Source organism: Dendropsophus ebraccatus, chromosome 7, assembly GCF_027789765.1.
Source record: "Dendropsophus ebraccatus isolate aDenEbr1 chromosome 7, aDenEbr1.pat, whole genome shotgun sequence".
Lineage (NCBI taxonomy): Eukaryota > Metazoa > Chordata > Amphibia > Anura > Hylidae > Dendropsophus > Dendropsophus ebraccatus.
In genome coordinates this window covers 2,338,149-2,357,249 of record NC_091460.1, presented here as the reverse complement: position 1 = coordinate 2,357,249, position 19,101 = coordinate 2,338,149, and the positions used below count along the sequence as shown (strand labels likewise).

Below are 19,101 nucleotides of genomic sequence, written 5' to 3'. Positions count from 1 at the left end.
CTCCCTCCCCCGCTCTATGTTCTGGATCTGGTCTCCTCTCTGTAGGTGCGGTGGTCTCCAGCACTGACCCCAGTAGTCCAGATGTGTCTCCTCCTCCTCCTCCTCACTAGAGCTCTATACAGGGGGACAATCTCCTCTTTGTAGTGAGGAGGAGGCAGGAATACTGGGCTCAGTCCCCTCATTGTCTCTCTCCATCCCCAGGATTACACCATAGTGAAGAAGACATGGGGGGAGGGTGTGGCCTTCCCCCAGGAGTCAGGAGGGCGGAGCAGGGCCCGGGGCCCCATCACGGAGCCTCCATCACTGATACATGAGCAGAAGATCCTAGAACTCACCCACAGGATGACTGAGCTGCTGACTGGAGAGGTGACACTGGGGAATGCTGGGAGATGATAGAGTAATCCAGGAGGCAGCAGGCTGGGGGGGATGACTGTGTGATCATTGTGTGTGTCAGGTTCCTATAAGGTGTCAGGATGTGGCCGTCTATTTCTCCATGGAGGAGTGGGAGTATGTAGAAGGACACAAGGATCTGTACCGGGGGGAGCAGCCGCTCATGATGGAGGATCAGCCGCCCGGCCTCACAGCACAAGGTAAGGAGAAGGTTCTCGGCTCCATGTCTCTATCACTGATCTGTAGATCGGAGGGGGGGGGAGCACTGATCCTCGTGTAGCAGATAATCTTATCAATCACTTTGTGTTCCCAACAGATGGAGACAGTGATGGAGATGTCCCCGAGGGTCTTCAGGTAGGTGGCGCTATAAGCTGTCATGGAGTGCTTCGCTCCTGGTGTCAGTCGGCCTATGCAGGTGGTGACTCCTCATGCACAGATTTGGGTGCTGGGGAGGAGAATCCTGTGTAGGGGGTGTGGCTAAAGAGACAAAGGGGCGGGGAGGAAGAGCTGAGAGGTGTTACAGGACTAGGGAACCGCAGTCCCACAAGGTCCACCAAGCTGTGTGTGTGCAGCAGTCCCATTGAGGTCGCCACCCTCTCTTCCACCAGCACCATCATGTTCTCCTCCACCCCTGACCTTTCGTACATGGTTTGGGGTGGAGCAGGAGTGGGACATCAGGAAACATGTCAAGCAGGTGGAGCCAGGTGTGTCCAGAACTGAGGAGGGCAACAAACAGAAAGGGTGCGGCTTTGTGGGAGACCTTGTACATGGCCGTACCCTGTTTGTTGCCAGGAGCTGTGTGAACAGTGACTACCTCCCGGACTGTATGCCTAGCCAGGAACCCGGTGAGGAGGCAGAGTACACCCCTGGTGGGATGGTGGGCCGCTGACCTAACCCAGCTAGGTGTGGTGCCACCTCCTTCCTCTACATCCACAGGTGCCCATCTATGAGAGGATGCCCAGATGTCTTATGGGTCACAGGTTTAGGTCACCTGATTTACACCTGTATAAAGTGTATAAGGGAAAGTATTAGTAAAAATGGTCCTACTTGTGTCCTTCAGATCGTTTCAGCGTCTTAGTTTTGTTGTTTTCTATCATTTTGATTTTATTTTTGTCTGTTTAGAATGAAGATCTGATAGATATAAAGGTTGAGGTTATAGATGAATCAGAAAAGGAGACGATGGACGATCAGCAGGGTAAGAAGGGGGAGACGGCCATTGGTTGTGATGACATAGAGCAGTGTATTATGGATTGTCTCCCTGTGTCTTCCCTACAGATGGAGGCAGTGACAGGAATCCACCAGAGAGGTGTCCCCGTCCTCTGTATTCCCAGGACTGTCCAGAGGGAAATGTCCCAGCAGACAATCAGCAGGTAGATGAGGCTGATGCTATAGCACTATATCTCTATAGCGCCCCCCGGTGCTGGTGGTTGTTGCTCCTGCACTTATAGATGTGATGAGGCTGATAGATACATGTTGCTGGTTTCTTATGTTGATGTGTTAGATATTCTCAGGCTCCTATGACAGCAGTAATAATAGAGATTCTCCGCTGCTGGACAGGAAATGAGTCCGTACTTCATATATAAGGAACCTCCTTGGAAGCCATTTTCTACTACCTTTGCCCCTGGCAGCCATGTATCTGATCGGCCACTCACTTTCAGTTCTTAGTGGTTCTCCAGTGGATCACCTGAAGGGGATCCCAATATTCAGAACACCAAAAATATTAAAGGGATTGTCCACTGTGACGCAGTTGGTTGTGGTGGAGCCTGCATGGCCGGGGGATGGGCTTATTTACCCTTTAAGTACAGATTTCCGCCCCTCTGTTCCTTATTTGGGGTTAGATTGTATGTTTACCAGAGTGATGGATCGGCTCCGGGGGCTTCTGCGCGGTCTGATATTCGGTCGTGTACGGTTAGTCCTGTGGTCACACGAACAATCGCTGTATTGTTCCCAGGTCATTAACCTGCATTGTTATCGGCCGCACATCCTGTGCTCAGACAGAAGGATATGTGGACAATGACTGATTTATACGGCCGCACAAGAGATCAGATGAGTCGCTGAGCGAGTGTTTTCTCTGCCGTCTGCAGTAATAAAGGGGCCCCCAGCGGGGATCAGGTCACCTCCCTGGGGTCCTTGTGAACCTCTCTGCTTCCTGTCCCATCACATCAGCCTATAGACTGAGCTCCCTGCCGCTCCTCCTCACACAGGGATCATAGGATGATGGAGTGTGGTGAGACCCCGGAGGATGTTATAGCGGTGCGACAGACGATCTCTTGCTAGATGGAAGGGTGACGCCACTCCTGTGGTGATGGCCGAGATACAGCCGGACCTTTAGGGTTTAGTCATGTGACACCAGGGCCTGGTGGGCACACAGGTGGGATGGCACGCCTGCTGTTACAGTGTAAGGCCGGTTGTACCCTTCTCCCCTGGGGTCGGTGTCCTTCCGGTTTGCTGCCGGGTCCCTTGGGATAGTGTAGTGACCCTCCCAGATAGTGGTAGGACCCCCCACCCACAGAGAGGGGAGATGTCCCAAGGTTGCGGTGTACATGCTGTACCGGTGGTAGTGTATAATAACCGACTAAGGTGATACTGGTGACTCGGTTACTACTTGTAAATGTGCAGCAGGTAACACAACGAATATTCAGGTACTGATACAGGTCCAATAACTACACGAACATAGAACCAGCAGATCTGTGGGATAAGTGCGGAGTAGGATGTAGTAGAGCTGATAAGGTTGTACTGAGGTAGTAGAGAGGAGGGTGTCGTGAGAGTCTCATCCCAAGTAGTAATGTGCTCTGCCGGGAGGTTGGAGTGTAGAGAAGAATACTTGTAGAAGAAGACGAGAACCTGTGTGTATTGACCTTTTCCTATAATCTTCACACCACCTGATGCCCACTAGCTTTGGCTGAACCGTACCAATGGGTGACACAGGTCCCAGACCCTGTTACCTGGGATGAGCGGAATGGTTAGGATTTCTTAAGTACACCCATGCTGTGAGATGGAGTTCATATACTTTACGTAACTTTGCTCCACCCGGATCAGTTCCTATCTCTTTTGCGGAGACTGTCCTGCACTGTAGTGACTCTTTGTCCTCGGCGTGAGTTGAGATGATCTGTTGGCTAGTCCTCTCCTGAAGGGTTTAGCAGCGCATCACACAGCATGTTTGATGCTTCAAGAAAGAGGTTTGTAAGTGGGCTCTGTCCAGCAACCTACCCATGCGGGGTACTGACTAATAACTAGGACTGTAGAGGGGACCTGGCAGAGGGCCAGGGCCCAGGTAGAACCACGGTGGAGAGCTATCTGAGCTGCGTCCTTTCTCCACCAAAGCTCAGCTAAGACTCCTTCACCCAAGGGACTAACTTCCTAACCAGCGTGTAAGGTGCGCTGTGGTTGGGTTGGAAGAGTTCAATAGATGAGTGAAAGGAGAGAAGGGTGTGTATAGGCGCAACACCCGTATTAGGACACCACAGTTGCCTCCTATATGACAGGATTTTAAAGGAGACTCCCGCTTCCCATCCAGCAGCGGAGACCTCCCCATCATGTCGCTGCTGTTATATGAAAGTCTGGTGAATGTCATCTTCATATCTGTCTCCCTATTGTACTGAATTGTTCTATATGTCCCAGCAGTGGGAAGGTCTGACTATTATCAAAGAGGAGGATGAAGAAGAGAGGATGAGGGGCGATCCCCCGTGTATGAGTGAGGTGAAGGAGGAGGAGACGCCGGCAGATGCTATACCAGGTATGGGAGGATGGAGTTACACAGGGATATAAGGGGGGGCTCCACCTTACAGCTACATTACAGTAACACTCCCCCCCCCCCCGTGTATATATGTATAGTGCAGTATAGTGAGGGGGGGGCAGGGATATAAGGGGGGGCTCCACCTTACAGCTACATTACAGTAACACTCCCCCCCCCCCCTGTGTATATATGTATAGTGCAGTATAATGAGGGGGGGGGGCAGGGATATAAGGGGGGGCTCCACCTTACAGCTACATTACAGTAACACCCCCCTGTGTATATATGTATAGTGCAGTATAGTGAGGGGGGGCAGGGATATAAGGGGGGGGCTCCACCTTACAGCTACATTACAGTAACCCCCCCCCCCCCTGTGTATATATGTATAGTGCAGTATAATGAGGGGGGGGGCAGGGATATAAGGGGGGGGCTCCACCTTACAGCTACATTACAGTAACCCCCCCCCTGTGTATATATGTATAGTGCAGTATAGTGAGGGGGGCAGGGATATAAGGGGGGGCTCCACCTTACAGCTACATTACAGTAACCCCCCCCCCTGTGTATATATGTATAGTGCAGTATAGTGAGGGGGGGCAGGGATATAAGGGGGGGCTCCATCTTACAGCTACATTACAGTAACACCCCCCCCTGTGTATATATGTATAGTGCAGTATAGTGAGGGGGGGCAGGGATATAAGGGGGGGCTCCACCTTACAGCTACATTACAGTAACCCCCCCCCCCTGTGTATATATGTATAGTGCAGTATAGTGAGGGGGGGGCCACAGGGATATAAGGGGGGGCTCCACCTTACAGCTACATTACAGTAACCCCCCCCCCCCCCCCTGTGTATATATGTATAGTGCAGTATAGTGAGGGGGGGCACAGGGATATAAGGGGGGGCTCCTCCTTACAGCTACATTACAGTAACCCCCCCCCCCGTGTATATATGTATAGTGCAGTATAATGAGGGGGGGGCAGGGATATAAGGGGGGGGCTCCACCTTACAGCTACATTACAGTAACCCCCCCCCCTGTGTATATATGTATAGTGAGGGGGGGGGCACAGGGATATAAGGGGGGGCTCCACCTTACAGCTACATTACAGTAACACTCCCCCCTGTGTATATATGTATAGTGAGGGGGGGGCACAGGGATATAAGGGGGGGCTCCACCTTACAGCTACATTACAGTAACCCCCCCCCTGTGTATATATGTATAGTGCAGTATAGTGAGGGGGGGGGGCACATGGATATAAGGGGGGGCTCCACCTTACAGCTACATTACAGTAACCCCCCCCCCCCTGTGTATATATGTATAGTGCAGTATAGTGAGGGGGGGGGGCACAGGGATATAAGGGGGGGCTCCACCTTACAGCTACATTACAGTAACACCCCTCCCCCCTGTGTATATATGTATAGTGCAGTATAGTGAGGGGGGGCACAGGGATATAAGGGGGGGCTCCACCTTACAGCTACATTACAGTAACACTCCCCCCCCCCCTGTGTATATATGTATAGTGCAGTATAGTGAGGGGGGGCAGGGATATAAGGGGGGGCTCCACCTTACAGCTACATTACAGTAACACCCCCCCCCCCCTGTGTATATATGTATAGTGCAGTATAGTGAGGGGGGGCAGGGATATAAGGGGGGGCTCCACCTTACAGCTACATTACAGTAACACCCCCCCCCCCTGTGTATATATGTATAGTGCAGTATAGTGAGGGGGGGCAGGGATATAAGGGGGGGCTCCACCTTACAGCTACATTACAGTAACACTCCCCCCTGTGTATATATGTATAGTGAGGGGGGGGGCACAGGGATATAAGGGGGGGCTCCACCTTACAGCTACATTACAGTAACCCCCCCCCCTGTGTATATATGTATAGTGCAGTATAGTGAGGGGGGGGGGGCACATGGATATAAGGGGGGGCTCCACCTTACAGCTACATTACAGTAACCCCCCCCCCTGTGTATATATGTATAGTGCAGTATAGTGAGGGGGGGGGCACAGGGATATAAGGGGGGGCTCCACCTTACAGCTACATTACAGTAACACCCCCCCCCCTGTGTATATATGTATAGTGCAGTATAGTGAGGGGGGGCACAGGGATATAAGGGGGGGCTCCACCTTACAGCTACATTACAGTAACACTCCCCCCCCCCCTGTGTATATATGTATAGTGCAGTATAGTGAGGGGGGGCAGGGATATAAGGGGGGGCTCCACCTTACAGCTACATTACAGTAACACCCCCCCCCCTGTGTATATATGTATAGTGCAGCATAGTGAGGGGGGGGCACAGGGATATAAGGGGGGGCTCCACCTTACAGCTACATTACAGTAACCCCCCCCCCCCTGTGTATATATGTATAGTGCAGTATAGTGAGGGGGGGCACAGGGATATAAGGGGGGGCTCCACCTTACAGCTACACTACAGTAACACCCCCCCCTGTGTATATATGTATAGTGCAGTATAGTGAGGGGGGGCACAGGGATATAAGGGGGGGCTCCACCTTACAGCTACATTACAGTAACCCCCCCTGTGTATATATGTATAGTGCAGTATAGTGAGGGGGGGGCACAGGGATATAAGGGGGGGCTCCACCTTACAGCTACATTACAGTAACACCCCCCCCCCCTGTGTATATATGTATAGGGCAGTATAGTGAGGGGGGGCAGGGATATAAGGGGGGCTCCACCTTACAGCTACATTACAGTAACCCCCCCCCTGTGTATATATGTATAGTGCAGTATAGTGAGGGGGGGCACAGGGATATAAGGGGGGGCTCCACCTTACAGCTACATTACAGTACACCCCCCCCCCTGTGTATATATGTATAGTGCAGTATAGTGAGGGGGGGGCACAGGGATATAAGGGGGGGCTCCACCTTACAGCTACATTACAGTAACACCCCCCTCCCCCTGTGTATATATGTATAGTGCAGTATAGTGAGGGGGGCAGGGATATAAGGGGGGGCTCCACCTTACAGCTACATTACAGTAACACTTCAGCCCTAGTGACACAGACAGCTTTCCCTAGTGTAATGGTAACATGTAATATACAGACATCGGGGGAGGCTCAGTATCTGCTTGTAGCACCAGTGATATGTTTCTGTGTTGGGGCCAGGGCTTGTGCAGCCCTACAGTTCCCAATACAGCCACTGGTAGCAGCAGAGGGCCATGTAACTTCTTAATATTCTGTGTAAAAATAAAAAAATAAAATGTAAAAATATATATATACATGTACTAATTATCCTGGATTATGCAAATTTTTAGGTGAATACTTAAAGATTTTTAAAAAAAGTTGCATCAAAAAAATATTTACCCGTTGAATCCTGGTTTATAAGCTCGAACCCTCGGAAATGATTCCCGCTGTCTGGTGGCTTCGTGCAGCGGGCGGATCCAGCGGGAGGACCGCCTGGAAAACTGGGATACAGCCATAGCCATAGGCTTTCCAGGTGGTCCTCCCGCTGTATCCGCCCGCTGCACGGAGCGGCCAGACAGCGGGAAACTGATGCCGAGTGTTTGGGTTCATACGAACCCGAACCTCGGAGGGTTCGGACCATCCCTACTGATGATCAATGCTCCCATTGTGTTTTCAGCCAAATCGAAATGTCATATAAGTTTAGAAAATAAAATAACACAATCAAATTGTAACCCTGACAGAAAATCCTGGAACCTCCATGTTATGTCTGAATTATAAAGAAGAGGATGAAGGTGCGGAGCAGCGCTCCTCAGGAGAAGCCCTCCTCCCCCTTACTGTACATCCAGGACGTCACACTACAGATCTATCATATAATCCTCCTGACCATGAGGAACCTTCTCCTGACCGCTCTCACACTGCGACCACAGGGACGGGCCAGAAAAGGTTTCATTGTGGTGAATGTGGAAAAGAGTTTACAAAAAAATCAGATCTGGTGACACACAGAGGAAGTCACACAGAATTGAGCACGTTTCCATGTTCAGAATGTGGGAACTGTTTTGCTAGTAAATCATATTTGGCTGAACATAATAGAATTCACACTGGAGAAAAGCCATATTCATGTCCAGAATGTGGAAGATGTTTTACTTTTAAACCACAGCTTGTTACACACCAGAGAATTCACACAGGAGAGAAGCCATATCCATGTTTAAAATGTGGGAAAAGCTTTACATGTAAATCACAGCTTGTCACACATGAGAGAAGTCACACAGGGGAGAAGCCGTATTCTTGTTTAGAATGTGAAAAATGTTTTGTGCAAAAAGTGCAGCTTGATATACACGAGAGAAGACACAGGGGAGAGAAGCCATATGTATGTTTAGAATGTGGGAAATGTTTCACCTCTAAATCGCAGCTTACTATACATAAGAGAAGTCACACAGGAGAGAAGCCATATTCATGTTTAGAATGTGGGAAATGTTTTACATGCAAAACGCAACTTGTTACACATGGGAGAGTTCACACAGGAGAGAAGCTACATTCATGTTCACAGTGTGGTAAATGTTTTGCAAGAAAATCAAATCTTGTTGTACATCAGAGAAGTCACACAGGAGAGAAGCCGTATTCATGTTCAGAATGTGGTAAATGTTTTATTACTAAAAGCAGTCTAAAGATTCATCTGAGATATCACTCAGGAGAGAAGCCATATTCGTGTTCAGAATGTGGTAAATGTTTTGTTACTAAAAGCAGTCTACAGATTCATCTGAGAACTCACAGATAAGTCATGTTAATGTTATGTTTTATAAGGCAATCTAGGCGTGAAACTTGTAAGAATCGTTTGTTCTTGTTTGGATGTAATAAATGCTATAAAAGTCACACAATTGTTGTATTGAGATATAAATCGTTTTTTCCTCAATCCTGTCAGCAGCACGTGTAACATATGGGAAGTTTCTCCACTCTGTGCGCAGCTGCACATTATCACTGACTCCTGAATATTAGGACTGTGCCCCCTGTGTATAATAATACTTACTATGAAGGGAGGAGCCTTGTGCTGCTGATGAGTCTAAGGGGAAACGGAGTCATATCATAGACTATGCTTCTCTTACAACAGATGGGAGCTACAGAAGGAGCTCCGGACAGCCTCTATGTCTTTAAAATGAAAAAAAAAAAGTTTTTCCGAATGTGTTTTGATTGATCCTGACTGATCATTATACATGTGTCAGCTCAGCTTCCACCTTTAGGGTGGGTTCATGGAATCGGTGCAGATAAATTCCGGTGGATTCTGTGCTAGTATGCGAGTGTGAACCCACCCTAAGGCTATGGGTTTTTTTTTATTATTTGTTTAAAATAAATTAGTCAGCAATTTAAAATGAATACGTTGGGCAATCGGAGCCAGTGAGAGGATTGGCAGAAAGGAGAGGAGGATTAGCTAGGCAGCAAAGTTAAGGATAGACTGGAGGGGGGCGAGGGTGGATTTGGGAAATGTTTTTGAGGTGGAGGTGGGCAGGAGGCGCCAGGAGGTGGTGTGGGAGGGAGAGAAAGGAGAGGAGGTGGTGTGGGAGGGGGAGAAAGGAGAGGAGGTGGTGTGGGAGGAAGAGAAAGGAGAGGAGGTGGTGTGGGAGGGAGAGCGAGGAGAGGAGGTGGTGTGGGAGGGAGAGAGAGGAGGTGGTGTGGGAGGGAGAGAGAGGAGGTGGTGTGGGAGGGAGAGAGAGGAGGTGGTGTGGGAGGGAGAGAGAGGAGGTGGTGTGGGAGCGAGGAGAGGAGGTGGTGTGGGAGCGAGGAGAGGAGGGGGTGTGGGAGGGAGAGAAAGGAGAGGAGGTGGTGTGGGAGCGAGGAGAGGAGGTGGTGTGGGAGGGAGAGAAAGAAGAGGAGGTGGTGTGGGAGGGAGGAGAGGAGGTGGTGTGGGAGGGAGGAGAGGAGGTGGTGTGGGAGCGAGGAGAGGAGGTGGTGTGGGAGCGAGGAGAGGAGGTGGTGTGGGAGGGAGAGAAAGGAGGTGGTGTGGGAGGGAGAGAAAGGAGGAGGTGGTGTGGGAGCGACGAGAGGGGGTGGTGTGGGAGGGAGAGCGAGGAGAGGAGGTGGTGTGGGAGGGTGAGAGAGGAGGTGGTGTGGGAGCGAGGAGAGGAGGTGGTGTGGGAGGGAGAGCGAGGAAAGGAGGTGGTGTGGGAGCGAGGAGAGGAGGTGGTGTGGGAAGGAGAGCGAGGAGAGGAGGTGTGGGAACAAGGAGAGGAGGTGTGGGAACAAGGAGAGGGGGTGGTGTGGGAGCGAGGAGAGGAGGTGGTGTGGGAGAGCGAGGTGGTTTTGTGGGAGCGAGGAGAGGAGGTGGTGTGGGAGCGAGGAGAGGAGGCGGTGTGTGAGGACGAGGAGAGGGGGAGCGAGGAGAGGAGGTGGTGTCGGAGCGATGAGAGGAGGTGGTGTGGGAGGGAGAGAAAGGAGAGGAGGTGGTGTGGGAGGGAGAGAAAGGAGAGGGGGTGGTGTGGGAGCGAGGAGAGGAGGTGTGTGGGAGGGAGTGTGAGGGGAGGAGGTGGTGTGGGAGAGCGAGGTGGTGTTGTGGGAGCGAGGAGAGGAGGCGGTGTGGGAGCGAGGAGAGGAGGCGGTGTGTGAGGACGAGGAGAGGGGGAGCGAGGAGAGGAGGTGGTGTAGGAGCAAGGAGAGGAGGTGGTGTGGGAGGGAGAGAAAGAAGAGGAGGTGGTGTGGGAGGGAGGAGAGGAGGTGGTGTGGGAGCGAGGAGAGGAGGTGGTGTGGGAGCGAGGAGAGGAGGTGGTGTGGGAGGGAGAGAAAGGAGAGAAGGTGGTGTGGGAGTGAGGAGAGGAGGTGGTGTGGGAGAGAGAGAAAGGAGAGGTGGTGTGGGAGCGAGGAGAGGAGGTGGTGATTGAGCGAGGAGAGGAGGTGGTGTGGGAGGGAGAGCGAGGAGAAGAGGTGGTGTGGGAGGGAGAGCGAGGAAAGGAGGTGGTGTGGGAGCGAGGAGAGGAGGTGGTGTGGGAAGGAGAGCGAGGAGAGGAGGTGTGGGAACGAGGAGAGGGGGTGGTGTGGGAGCGAGGAGAGGAGGTGTGTGGGAGGGAGTGCGAGGGGAGGAGGTGGTGTGGGAGAGCGAGGTGGTTTTGTGGGAGCGAGGAGAGGAGGTGGTGTGGGAGCGAGGAGAGGAGGCGGTGTGTGAGGACGAGGAGAGGGGGAGCGAGGAGAGGAGGTGGTGTGGGAGCAAGGAGAGGAGGTGGTGTGGGAGCAAGGAGAGGAGGTGGTGTGGGAGGGAGAGCGAAGAGAGGAGGTGGTGTGGGAGCGAGGAGAGGAGGTGGTGTGGGAGCGAGGAAAGGAGGTGGACATATGACAGCTTGGCAGTCATTGCATGTAAAGTAAGGTCAGGAGCCGAGGCTGCTCAGTATGCAGCAGGTGTTGGCTGTATCCCCAGTATGTGGCGGGTGTCGGCTGTATCCCCAGTCTGCGGCGGGTGTCGGCTGTATCCCCAGTATGCGGCCGGTGTCGGCTGTATCCCCAGTATGCGGCGGCTGTATCCCTAGCATGCGGCGGGCGGCGGCTGTATCCCCAGTATGTGGCAGGTGTCGGCTGTATCCCCAGAATGCGGCAGGTGTCGGCTGTATCCCCAGAATGCGGCAGGTGTCGGCTGTATCCCCAGCATGTGGCAGGTGTCGGCTGTATCCCGAGCATGTGGCAGGTGTCGGCTGTATCCCCAGTATGCGGCAGGTGTCGGCTGTATCCCCAGTATGTACAAGAGAGTTCCGTCAGCCACAGTCTCTTCCCCTTGATCAACACGTGGAGTACCAGGAGCTGCAGGTATCCGCTCTGGAGCTTCAGACGGAGAGGGGAAGAACCCGGTTCTGGCGCCATCTGCCACTCGCAACTTGTCTGGGTAAAGCCTGGCGTAACGTCACCCCTTTTCCCGCAGTTTACCATGTTTAACAGAAACCTGTAGATGACGCTGACTCTCCTTTTTATGGTGGGCCTGGAATTAGGCAGTGCGGGCCTCTCGTGCAGGGACGATAACCAGCACCCCCTGCTGTATCCCATTCAGCCAATCACTGACTGAGACAGGACAGTGCCGCCATGGTCAGTGATTGGCTGAGTGGGCAGTCACTTTTATCTTGGGTGGCAGCCTGCTTAGCCAATCACTGGCACCCACCACATGTAGCCTCAGCTCCTAACACAGTGTATCGGCAATCGATAAGAGCTAAAGGATCTTTTCAGTACATCTGACATGTCTGCCAGGTCTCAATCTTCCCTCTAGAATTCCTGGGGCGTCCTGGGACACAAGAACCTGAACCTGGACCATGGCTGGTCTACAGAGCCAGATGACCTTTCTCCCCCAGGTGTTTATTACACGACCTCAGATCAGGTGACACATGGAGGAGGCCTCTGGAATCATGTGACCTTCTGTGGTAGTCAGAGAACACGGCCCGATCACGACCTTCTGTGAACCTCATGCAAGTGTCGTAGAGTAGGCCAAAGCCTAAACGCAGGAATCAGAAATAGGCCGCAAGCATCGAAGAATAGCCGAAGCACAGAAAGCTCCAGAAGAGCAGAGGTGCCCACTCTCTCCAGCCACCCAGGCCAAAGCCTAACCAGATATCCAGGAAGGAAGACATGGAGAGTCAATTCACTACTTTCCAGAAAGGGATGGGGGAACCTGAGGGGTGTACATCCTGGACTCTAAGCACCAAGTCTTATAATGGGGGAACATATAGTGGTTGGAAACCAAGAAAAAACCAAATCCACCCTGGAAAAAGTGTCTCCAGTGCAACCTCATGGGGTGTAGGAGGAGGGACAGATCCTGACCAGAATCCCAGAAAAGCACAGGGAGGAGGCACCTCAAAAGACCCCCTGTTGTCTAGAAAAGGGAAAGTACATGTACCAGCTGACCCTACGCACCTAACTAACAAAAAATACAAAAAATCTGACTGACATCAGCATGATGTCTAATGTCAATCATTTCTACTCACTGAATATGATGCTCAGTTCTGGAGCTCTTGTCATACCTCCCCACCACTCCTCCACCATACATGCCCATACCTCCCACCACTCCTCAACCGTACACGCCCACACCACCCCTCCACCGTACGTGCACATACCTCCCCACCACTCCTCCACCGTACGTGCACATACCTCCCCACCACTCCTCCACCGTACATGCCCACACCTCCCCACCACTCCTCCACCGAATATGCCCACACCTCCCCACCACTCCTCCACCGAACATGCCCACACCTCCCCACCACTCCTCCACCGAACATGCCCACACCTCCCCACCACTCCTCCACCGTACACGCCCACACCACCCCACCACTCCTCCACCATACATGCCCATACCTCCCACCACTCCTCAACCGTACACGCCCACACCACCCCTCCACCGTACGTGCACACACCTCCCCACCACTCCTCCACCGTACATGCCCACACCTCCCCACCACTCCTCCACCGTACATGCCCACACCTCCCCACCACTCCTCCACCGAATATGCCCACACCTCCCCACCACTCCTCCACCGAACATGCCCACACCTCCCCACCACCGTACACGCCCACACCTCCCCACCACTGTACGTACACATACCTCCGTACCACTCCTCCACCGTACATGCCAACACCTCCTCCACCGAACATGCCCACACCTCCCCACCCCCCTCCACCGTACATGCCCACACCTCCCCACCACTCCTCCACCGTACATGCACATACCTCCCCACCCCCCTCCACCGAACATGCACACACCCCACCACTCCTCCACCGTACATGCACACACCTCCCCACCACTCCTCCACCGTACGTGCACATACCTCCCCACCACTCCTCCACCGTACGTGCACATACCTCCCCACCTCCCTCCACCGAACATGCCCACACCTCCCCAACACTCCTCCACCGTACATGCCCACACCTCCCTACCCCCCTCCACCGTACATGCACATACCTCCCCTCCCCCCTCCACGCACATACCTCCCCACCACCCCTCCACCGTACATGCACATACCTCCCCACCACTCCTCCACCGTACATGCCCACACCTCCCTACCCCCCTCCACCGTACATGCACATACCTCCCCTCCCCCCTCCACCGTACGTGCACATACCTCCCCACCACCCCTCCACTGTACATGCACAGTACAGGTTGCGAAGGTGTTAAAGTAGCGATCTGTAAGCGATCGGGTACTAAGACTCCCACCCATTGCAGAAGTACTCAGCTGGGCTTTGTGCCCCTTAGATTCTGGTCTCTATGGGAAGTATAGTGGACGGTGGACGGACTCAATAAAAGAAACAGATGACTTTCAAAGTTTGTTTTCCTTATAAAAATTTTTTACTTTAAGACCATCAAAATGGCTTCTTTCCTGTGTGACTTTTCTGATGAGTTCTTAGATTGCCTTTAGTGATAAAACACTTCCCACATTCTGGACACGAATACGGCTTCTCTCCTGTATGAATCCTCTCATGTATAACAAGACTTGTTTTATTTGTAAAACATTTCCCACATTCTAAGCACGAATACGGCTTCTCCCCTGTGTGAGTTCTTTCGTGTATAACAAGATGCGGCTTACAGGTGAAACACTTCCCACATTCTGCGCATGAATAGGGCTTTTCCCCTGTGTGAATTCTCTCATGTGAAACAAGCTGAGATTTACAAGCAAAACATTTACCACATTCTGGGCATGAATACGGTTTCTCTCCCGTGTGACTTCTCTTGTGTATAACCAGCTGTGATTTACTTGTAAAACATTTCCCACATTCTGAACATGCATACGGCTTTTCACCCGTGTGCCTTCTCTCGTGTCTAACAAGATGGGATTTATCCGTAAAACATTTCCCACACACTGCACAGGCATATGGCTTCTCTCCTGTGTGAATTCTCTCATGTGTAACAAGATGGGATTTATATGTAAAGCATTTCCCACATTCTGAACATGAATAGAGTTTCTCCCCTGTGTGAATTCTTCTGTGTGTAAGAAGACTTGAGCATCTGGTAAATTGTTTTCCACATTTATCACATTGAATCATTTTATGACCCGTCCCTGTGGTCGCGGTGTGTGAGCGGTCAGGAGAAGGTTCCTCATGGTCAGGAGGATTATATGATAGATCTGTAGTGTGACGTCCTGGATGTACAGTAAGGGGGTGCTGCTCCGTACCTTCATCCTCTTCTTTGTAAATCACTGATAACATGAAGGTTTCCTCAGAGATAGTACCGGCATTTCCTGTAAAGGGTTAAAATCATTTTTTTAGCGTAATATCACATTTCTATTAGGCTGGAAAGACTTGTGCAGCTTTTCATGTGGTTTGATGAGCTAAGTCAGAACTAGAACCAACAGGAGGCTGACGCCACTACAGGACCGGCCATTACAGGGAAGGAGTCGCTTCCATTTGTACTTAAAGAGGTTCTCCGGGAGGATGGGGAAGTAGTAAGAGATGGGTCTGACCTCCATCCCCCCAGTGATCTCCAGATCAGTCTGAGGCTTCTTTGTTATGGATGTAACGCTCACCTCTAGTCATTCTTATGGAGCAGCTGGAGACAGCCGGGTACAACACTCTTCCGGCTTACATGTCTCTCTCGAGGCGAGGGTCACGTGCTGACCTGCAGCTCTGATCATAACAAAGAAGCCACAGCCTGACACATTGATGTAGAAGGAAATAGAGTTGCACTCAGCAAATAAAATTCCTTGTCTTTATTTCATCATGTAAAAACATACACGATGCAGGACATGGTGCAGGCAATGTGAATGCAGACAAAGGTGCTGGTGACAGGCTGTTTCATGTCCCCTACAGCACTTCTTCTGGTGGTCCGTAGAAGTGCCATAGGAGGTGTGAAACAGCCTGTCACCAGCACCTTTGCAGCATCTGCATTCACATTGCCTGCACCATGTCCTGCATCGTGTATGTTTTTAAATGAGGAAATAAAGACAAGGAATTTTATTTGGTGAGTGCAACTCTATGTCCTTCTACATAAATGTGCTGGACTGTATCTTTTTGTATTTTTTGAATTACCACCTCCACTGTTCCAGCTGCATAGTCCTGTTGCTAAGAAGTCTGGGTGCTTGATGCGACTTGTAGTGCAGTCATTATTTCTTTGTTATGACATAAGCCACAGACTGATATGAAGATCACCGGGGTACAGAGGTCAGACCCATCATCATCACCCTGTGGACATCCTCTGGATAGGGAAAAAGTTTATTTTTCCTAGAGAACCCCTTCAATGATTACATCGAGGCACTGGAACATTTTTTCTAATCTGTTTCTATTTTCTAATTGTAGTAACCTAGTTAACAAGGCAGAAAAAATATAAGAATCCATCAACCTACGGAAACCCGAAAGTGTCTTTTACCACAGTGTTATGGGGGCGGCCATCTTACCTGAGCTGTGGTTAAATGTGTCAGGTTATCCAGGGGACAGAGCATGCCTAACAGATTGCGGGGAGTCTGACCACTCGGGTGCCCTGGGATCTGGAGGACTCTGACATCCTGGGTGGTCGGAGGAAGTGGTCATTCATTATGGAGCCTCCGGGGACAGACTGGCAGTAACCTGGGAGGAGCAGGAGGCAGGGTGTGAGGTGTACCCACTAGGCACTTATCACGGTGGCCAGGAGTAGGATGCCCATCCCAGGTATACTAACACTAGACTAAAAGGTAGAACAGGTGCGATGACGGAGTAACCACAGAGTCCAAGATCCTAAACGGAGCAAATCAAAACAAAAAAAATACAAAAATAGTACGTCACTTCCTGGATGACGTGGCGACGTCACTTCCTGGATGACGTGGCGACGTCACTTTGTCACTTCCTGGATAACATGGTGATGTCACGATCAGACTCCCAGAGCTGTGCGGGCTGTGGCTGCTGAAGAGAATGATGGCAGGGGGACAGTGAGGGACACAGAGTACTGGAGGGACACTGAGCATCCCCCTGCCATCATCCTCTCCAGCAGCCACAGCCCGCACAGCTCTGGGATTCGGGTTCTGACGTCACCACGTTATCCAGGAAGTGACGTTGCCACGTTATCCAGGAAGTGACATCGCCATGTCATCCAGGAAGTGACATCGCCGTGTCATCCAGGAAGTGACATCGCCGTGTCATCCAGGAAGTGACATCGCCGTGTCATCCAGGAAGTGACATCGCCGTGTCATCCAGGAAGTGACATCGCCGTGTCATCCAGGAAGTGACATCGCCGTGTCATCCAGGAAGTGACATCGCCGTGTCATCCAGGAAGTGACATCGCCATGTCATCCAGGAAGTGACATCGCCATGTCATCCAGGAAGTGACATCGCCATGTCATCCAGGAAGTGACATCGCCATGTCATCCAGGAAGTGACATCGCCATGTCATCCAGGAAGTGACATCGCCATGTTATCCAGGAAGTGACATCGCCGTGTCATCCAGGAAGTGACATCGCCATGTCATCCAGGAAGTGACATCGCCATGTTATCCAGGAAGTGACATCGCCATGTTATCCAGGAAGTGACATCGCCGTGTGATCCAGGAAGTGAAGCCTTGATGCAGTAGTAAGTGCAGGGAAAAAAAAAGCCCTTTATAAGCATTTCCCATAATAAGTGTATATTGGGGATTTGTATAACTTTCGGGGGGCAATACAATACTTTAATAAAAATTTTGGCTGGACTTCTCCTTTAAGGGTTTGGTTGGTCTTTACTTGACTTGAGTAGGTGGTTAGGGAGCGACCAAGAGGCCTTGCCTAAGTAGTATCAGAAACCTATCGGGGTGACTGACACTCATACTCACACTTTAGGAGATTTTCGCTGAAAATTAATTGAGTACTTGGACTTAGTCGCACTTTGCTCCGCTGCAGGCAAACTCTCTGTTTCAGGAAAGTCCTGGCTTGAACTGAAGAAAGAGTCACCCAGACGTAGGCGAGGTGTCCTCTATGTGGCAGCTACCCCACCTTTGGCTTTAGCTCTGAATAATACTTATAACACACACTAGCCTGAATCCTTCTCTATAACCACCTCTACACTAGAGCGCCCCCTAAGTAATGGGCGGTACTTGTCTCCCATTGGCAGGGAAGCATCTAGAACAACCTGTAGCTAAGTGTTGTATAGGTGCAAAGTGTTGTGTGGTACCCAGCCTAAGGATTGGGCAACAGTGACCATAAACAAGTGAAACATTAACCCTTGGGATACTTTCAGCAGAGCAAAGAACATAGAGCGTGAGACACCAAGTGGGCAAGGAGTAAAAAGCAACTTCATCCCATAGGGGAGTAATACAGGAACACCTGATGGTTGTGCTAGGATAGAGAGGTGCACCTGCTCTGGGACACTACAGACTAATACAGCGAACGGCGATGACAACTTCATACAGAATCATTTACGGGTCCCGAATATCAAGATTGTCAGTAGAATAAACCCTCTGCCATCTCTTAGTTATATCTTATGGATAGTGTGGATAGGGCATATTTGTCAAGATGAGATGGGACCAACCCTTTAACAACATTTAGTGATATACTTTCTGGCAAGCCTCATGGTGATAGACACATTGGGGGAGATTTATCAAAGAGTGTAAAATTTAGACTGGGGCAAACTACCCACAGCAGCCAATCACAGCTCCTCTTTCCTTTCACCAGAGCTGGAAGCTGAGCTGTTATTGGTTGCTGTGGGTAGTTTGCCCCAGTCTAAATTTTACACTCTTTGATAAATCTCCCCCAATGAACTCCAGCAGCCTCCTCCTCCTTATCATCACAGACAGAACAGGGAGTCTTAGCTTAGTTTCCTCCGACCTCCCTGTGTAACTCCATCCTCCCCTACCTGGCATAGCAGCTGCCGGCGCCTCCTCCTCCTTCACCTCACTCATACCCGGGGGATCGCCCCTCATCCTCTCTTCTTCTGCTTCATCCTCCACTTTAATATTAGTCACCTGATCTCCCCCCTGATGGGACATATAGAACAATTCAGTACAATCCAGCAGACAGGAGGGAAAATCTAACACATCAACATAAGAAACCAGCAACATGTATCTATCAGCCTCATCACATCTATGAGTGCAGGAGCAACAACCACCAGCACCGGGGGGCGCTATAGAGATATAGTGCTATAGCATCAGCCTCATCTACCTGCTGATTGTC

General features: G+C 51.2%; 3 protein-coding genes and 1 pseudogene across 7 annotated transcripts in view; 2 read left to right on the top strand and 2 right to left on the bottom strand.

Moving 5' to 3' along the window:
* Positions 1-19,101, top strand: part of LOC138797152 (zinc finger protein 84-like) — an 863,099-nt gene that overhangs the window by 663,658 nt on the left and 180,340 nt on the right. The window lies entirely within an intron of this gene.
* LOC138797191 (zinc finger protein 300-like) overlaps positions 1-19,101 on the bottom strand; it is a 50,872-nt gene that overhangs the window by 26,881 nt on the left and 4,890 nt on the right. The gene's annotated exons all lie outside the window — the stretch shown is intronic.
* On the top strand, positions 459-8,953 carry LOC138797176 (oocyte zinc finger protein XlCOF22-like). The gene is made up of 4 exons (XM_069977007.1): positions 459-590; positions 707-744; positions 4,012-4,126; positions 7,789-8,953. The coding sequence occupies exons 1-4, from the start codon at positions 494-496 to the stop codon at positions 8,820-8,822; spliced, it is 1,284 nt and encodes a 427-aa protein (XP_069833108.1). The 5' UTR covers positions 459-493; the 3' UTR covers positions 8,823-8,953.
* Positions 14,335-19,101, bottom strand: part of LOC138797198 (zinc finger protein 585A-like) — a 34,631-nt pseudogene continuing 29,864 nt past the window's right edge.

Coding starts and splice junctions, on each gene's coding strand:
- LOC138797176 (XM_069977007.1), top strand. CDS start 494: ATGGAGGAGTGGGAGTATGTAGAAGGACACAAGGATCTGTACCGGGGG. Junction 591..706: donor GCCCGGCCTCACAGCACAAG/GTAAGGAGAAGG, acceptor TGTTCCCAACAG/ATGGAGACAGTGATGGAGAT. Junction 745..4,011: donor ATGTCCCCGAGGGTCTTCAG/GTAGGTGGCGCT, acceptor TATATGTCCCAG/CAGTGGGAAGGTCTGACTAT.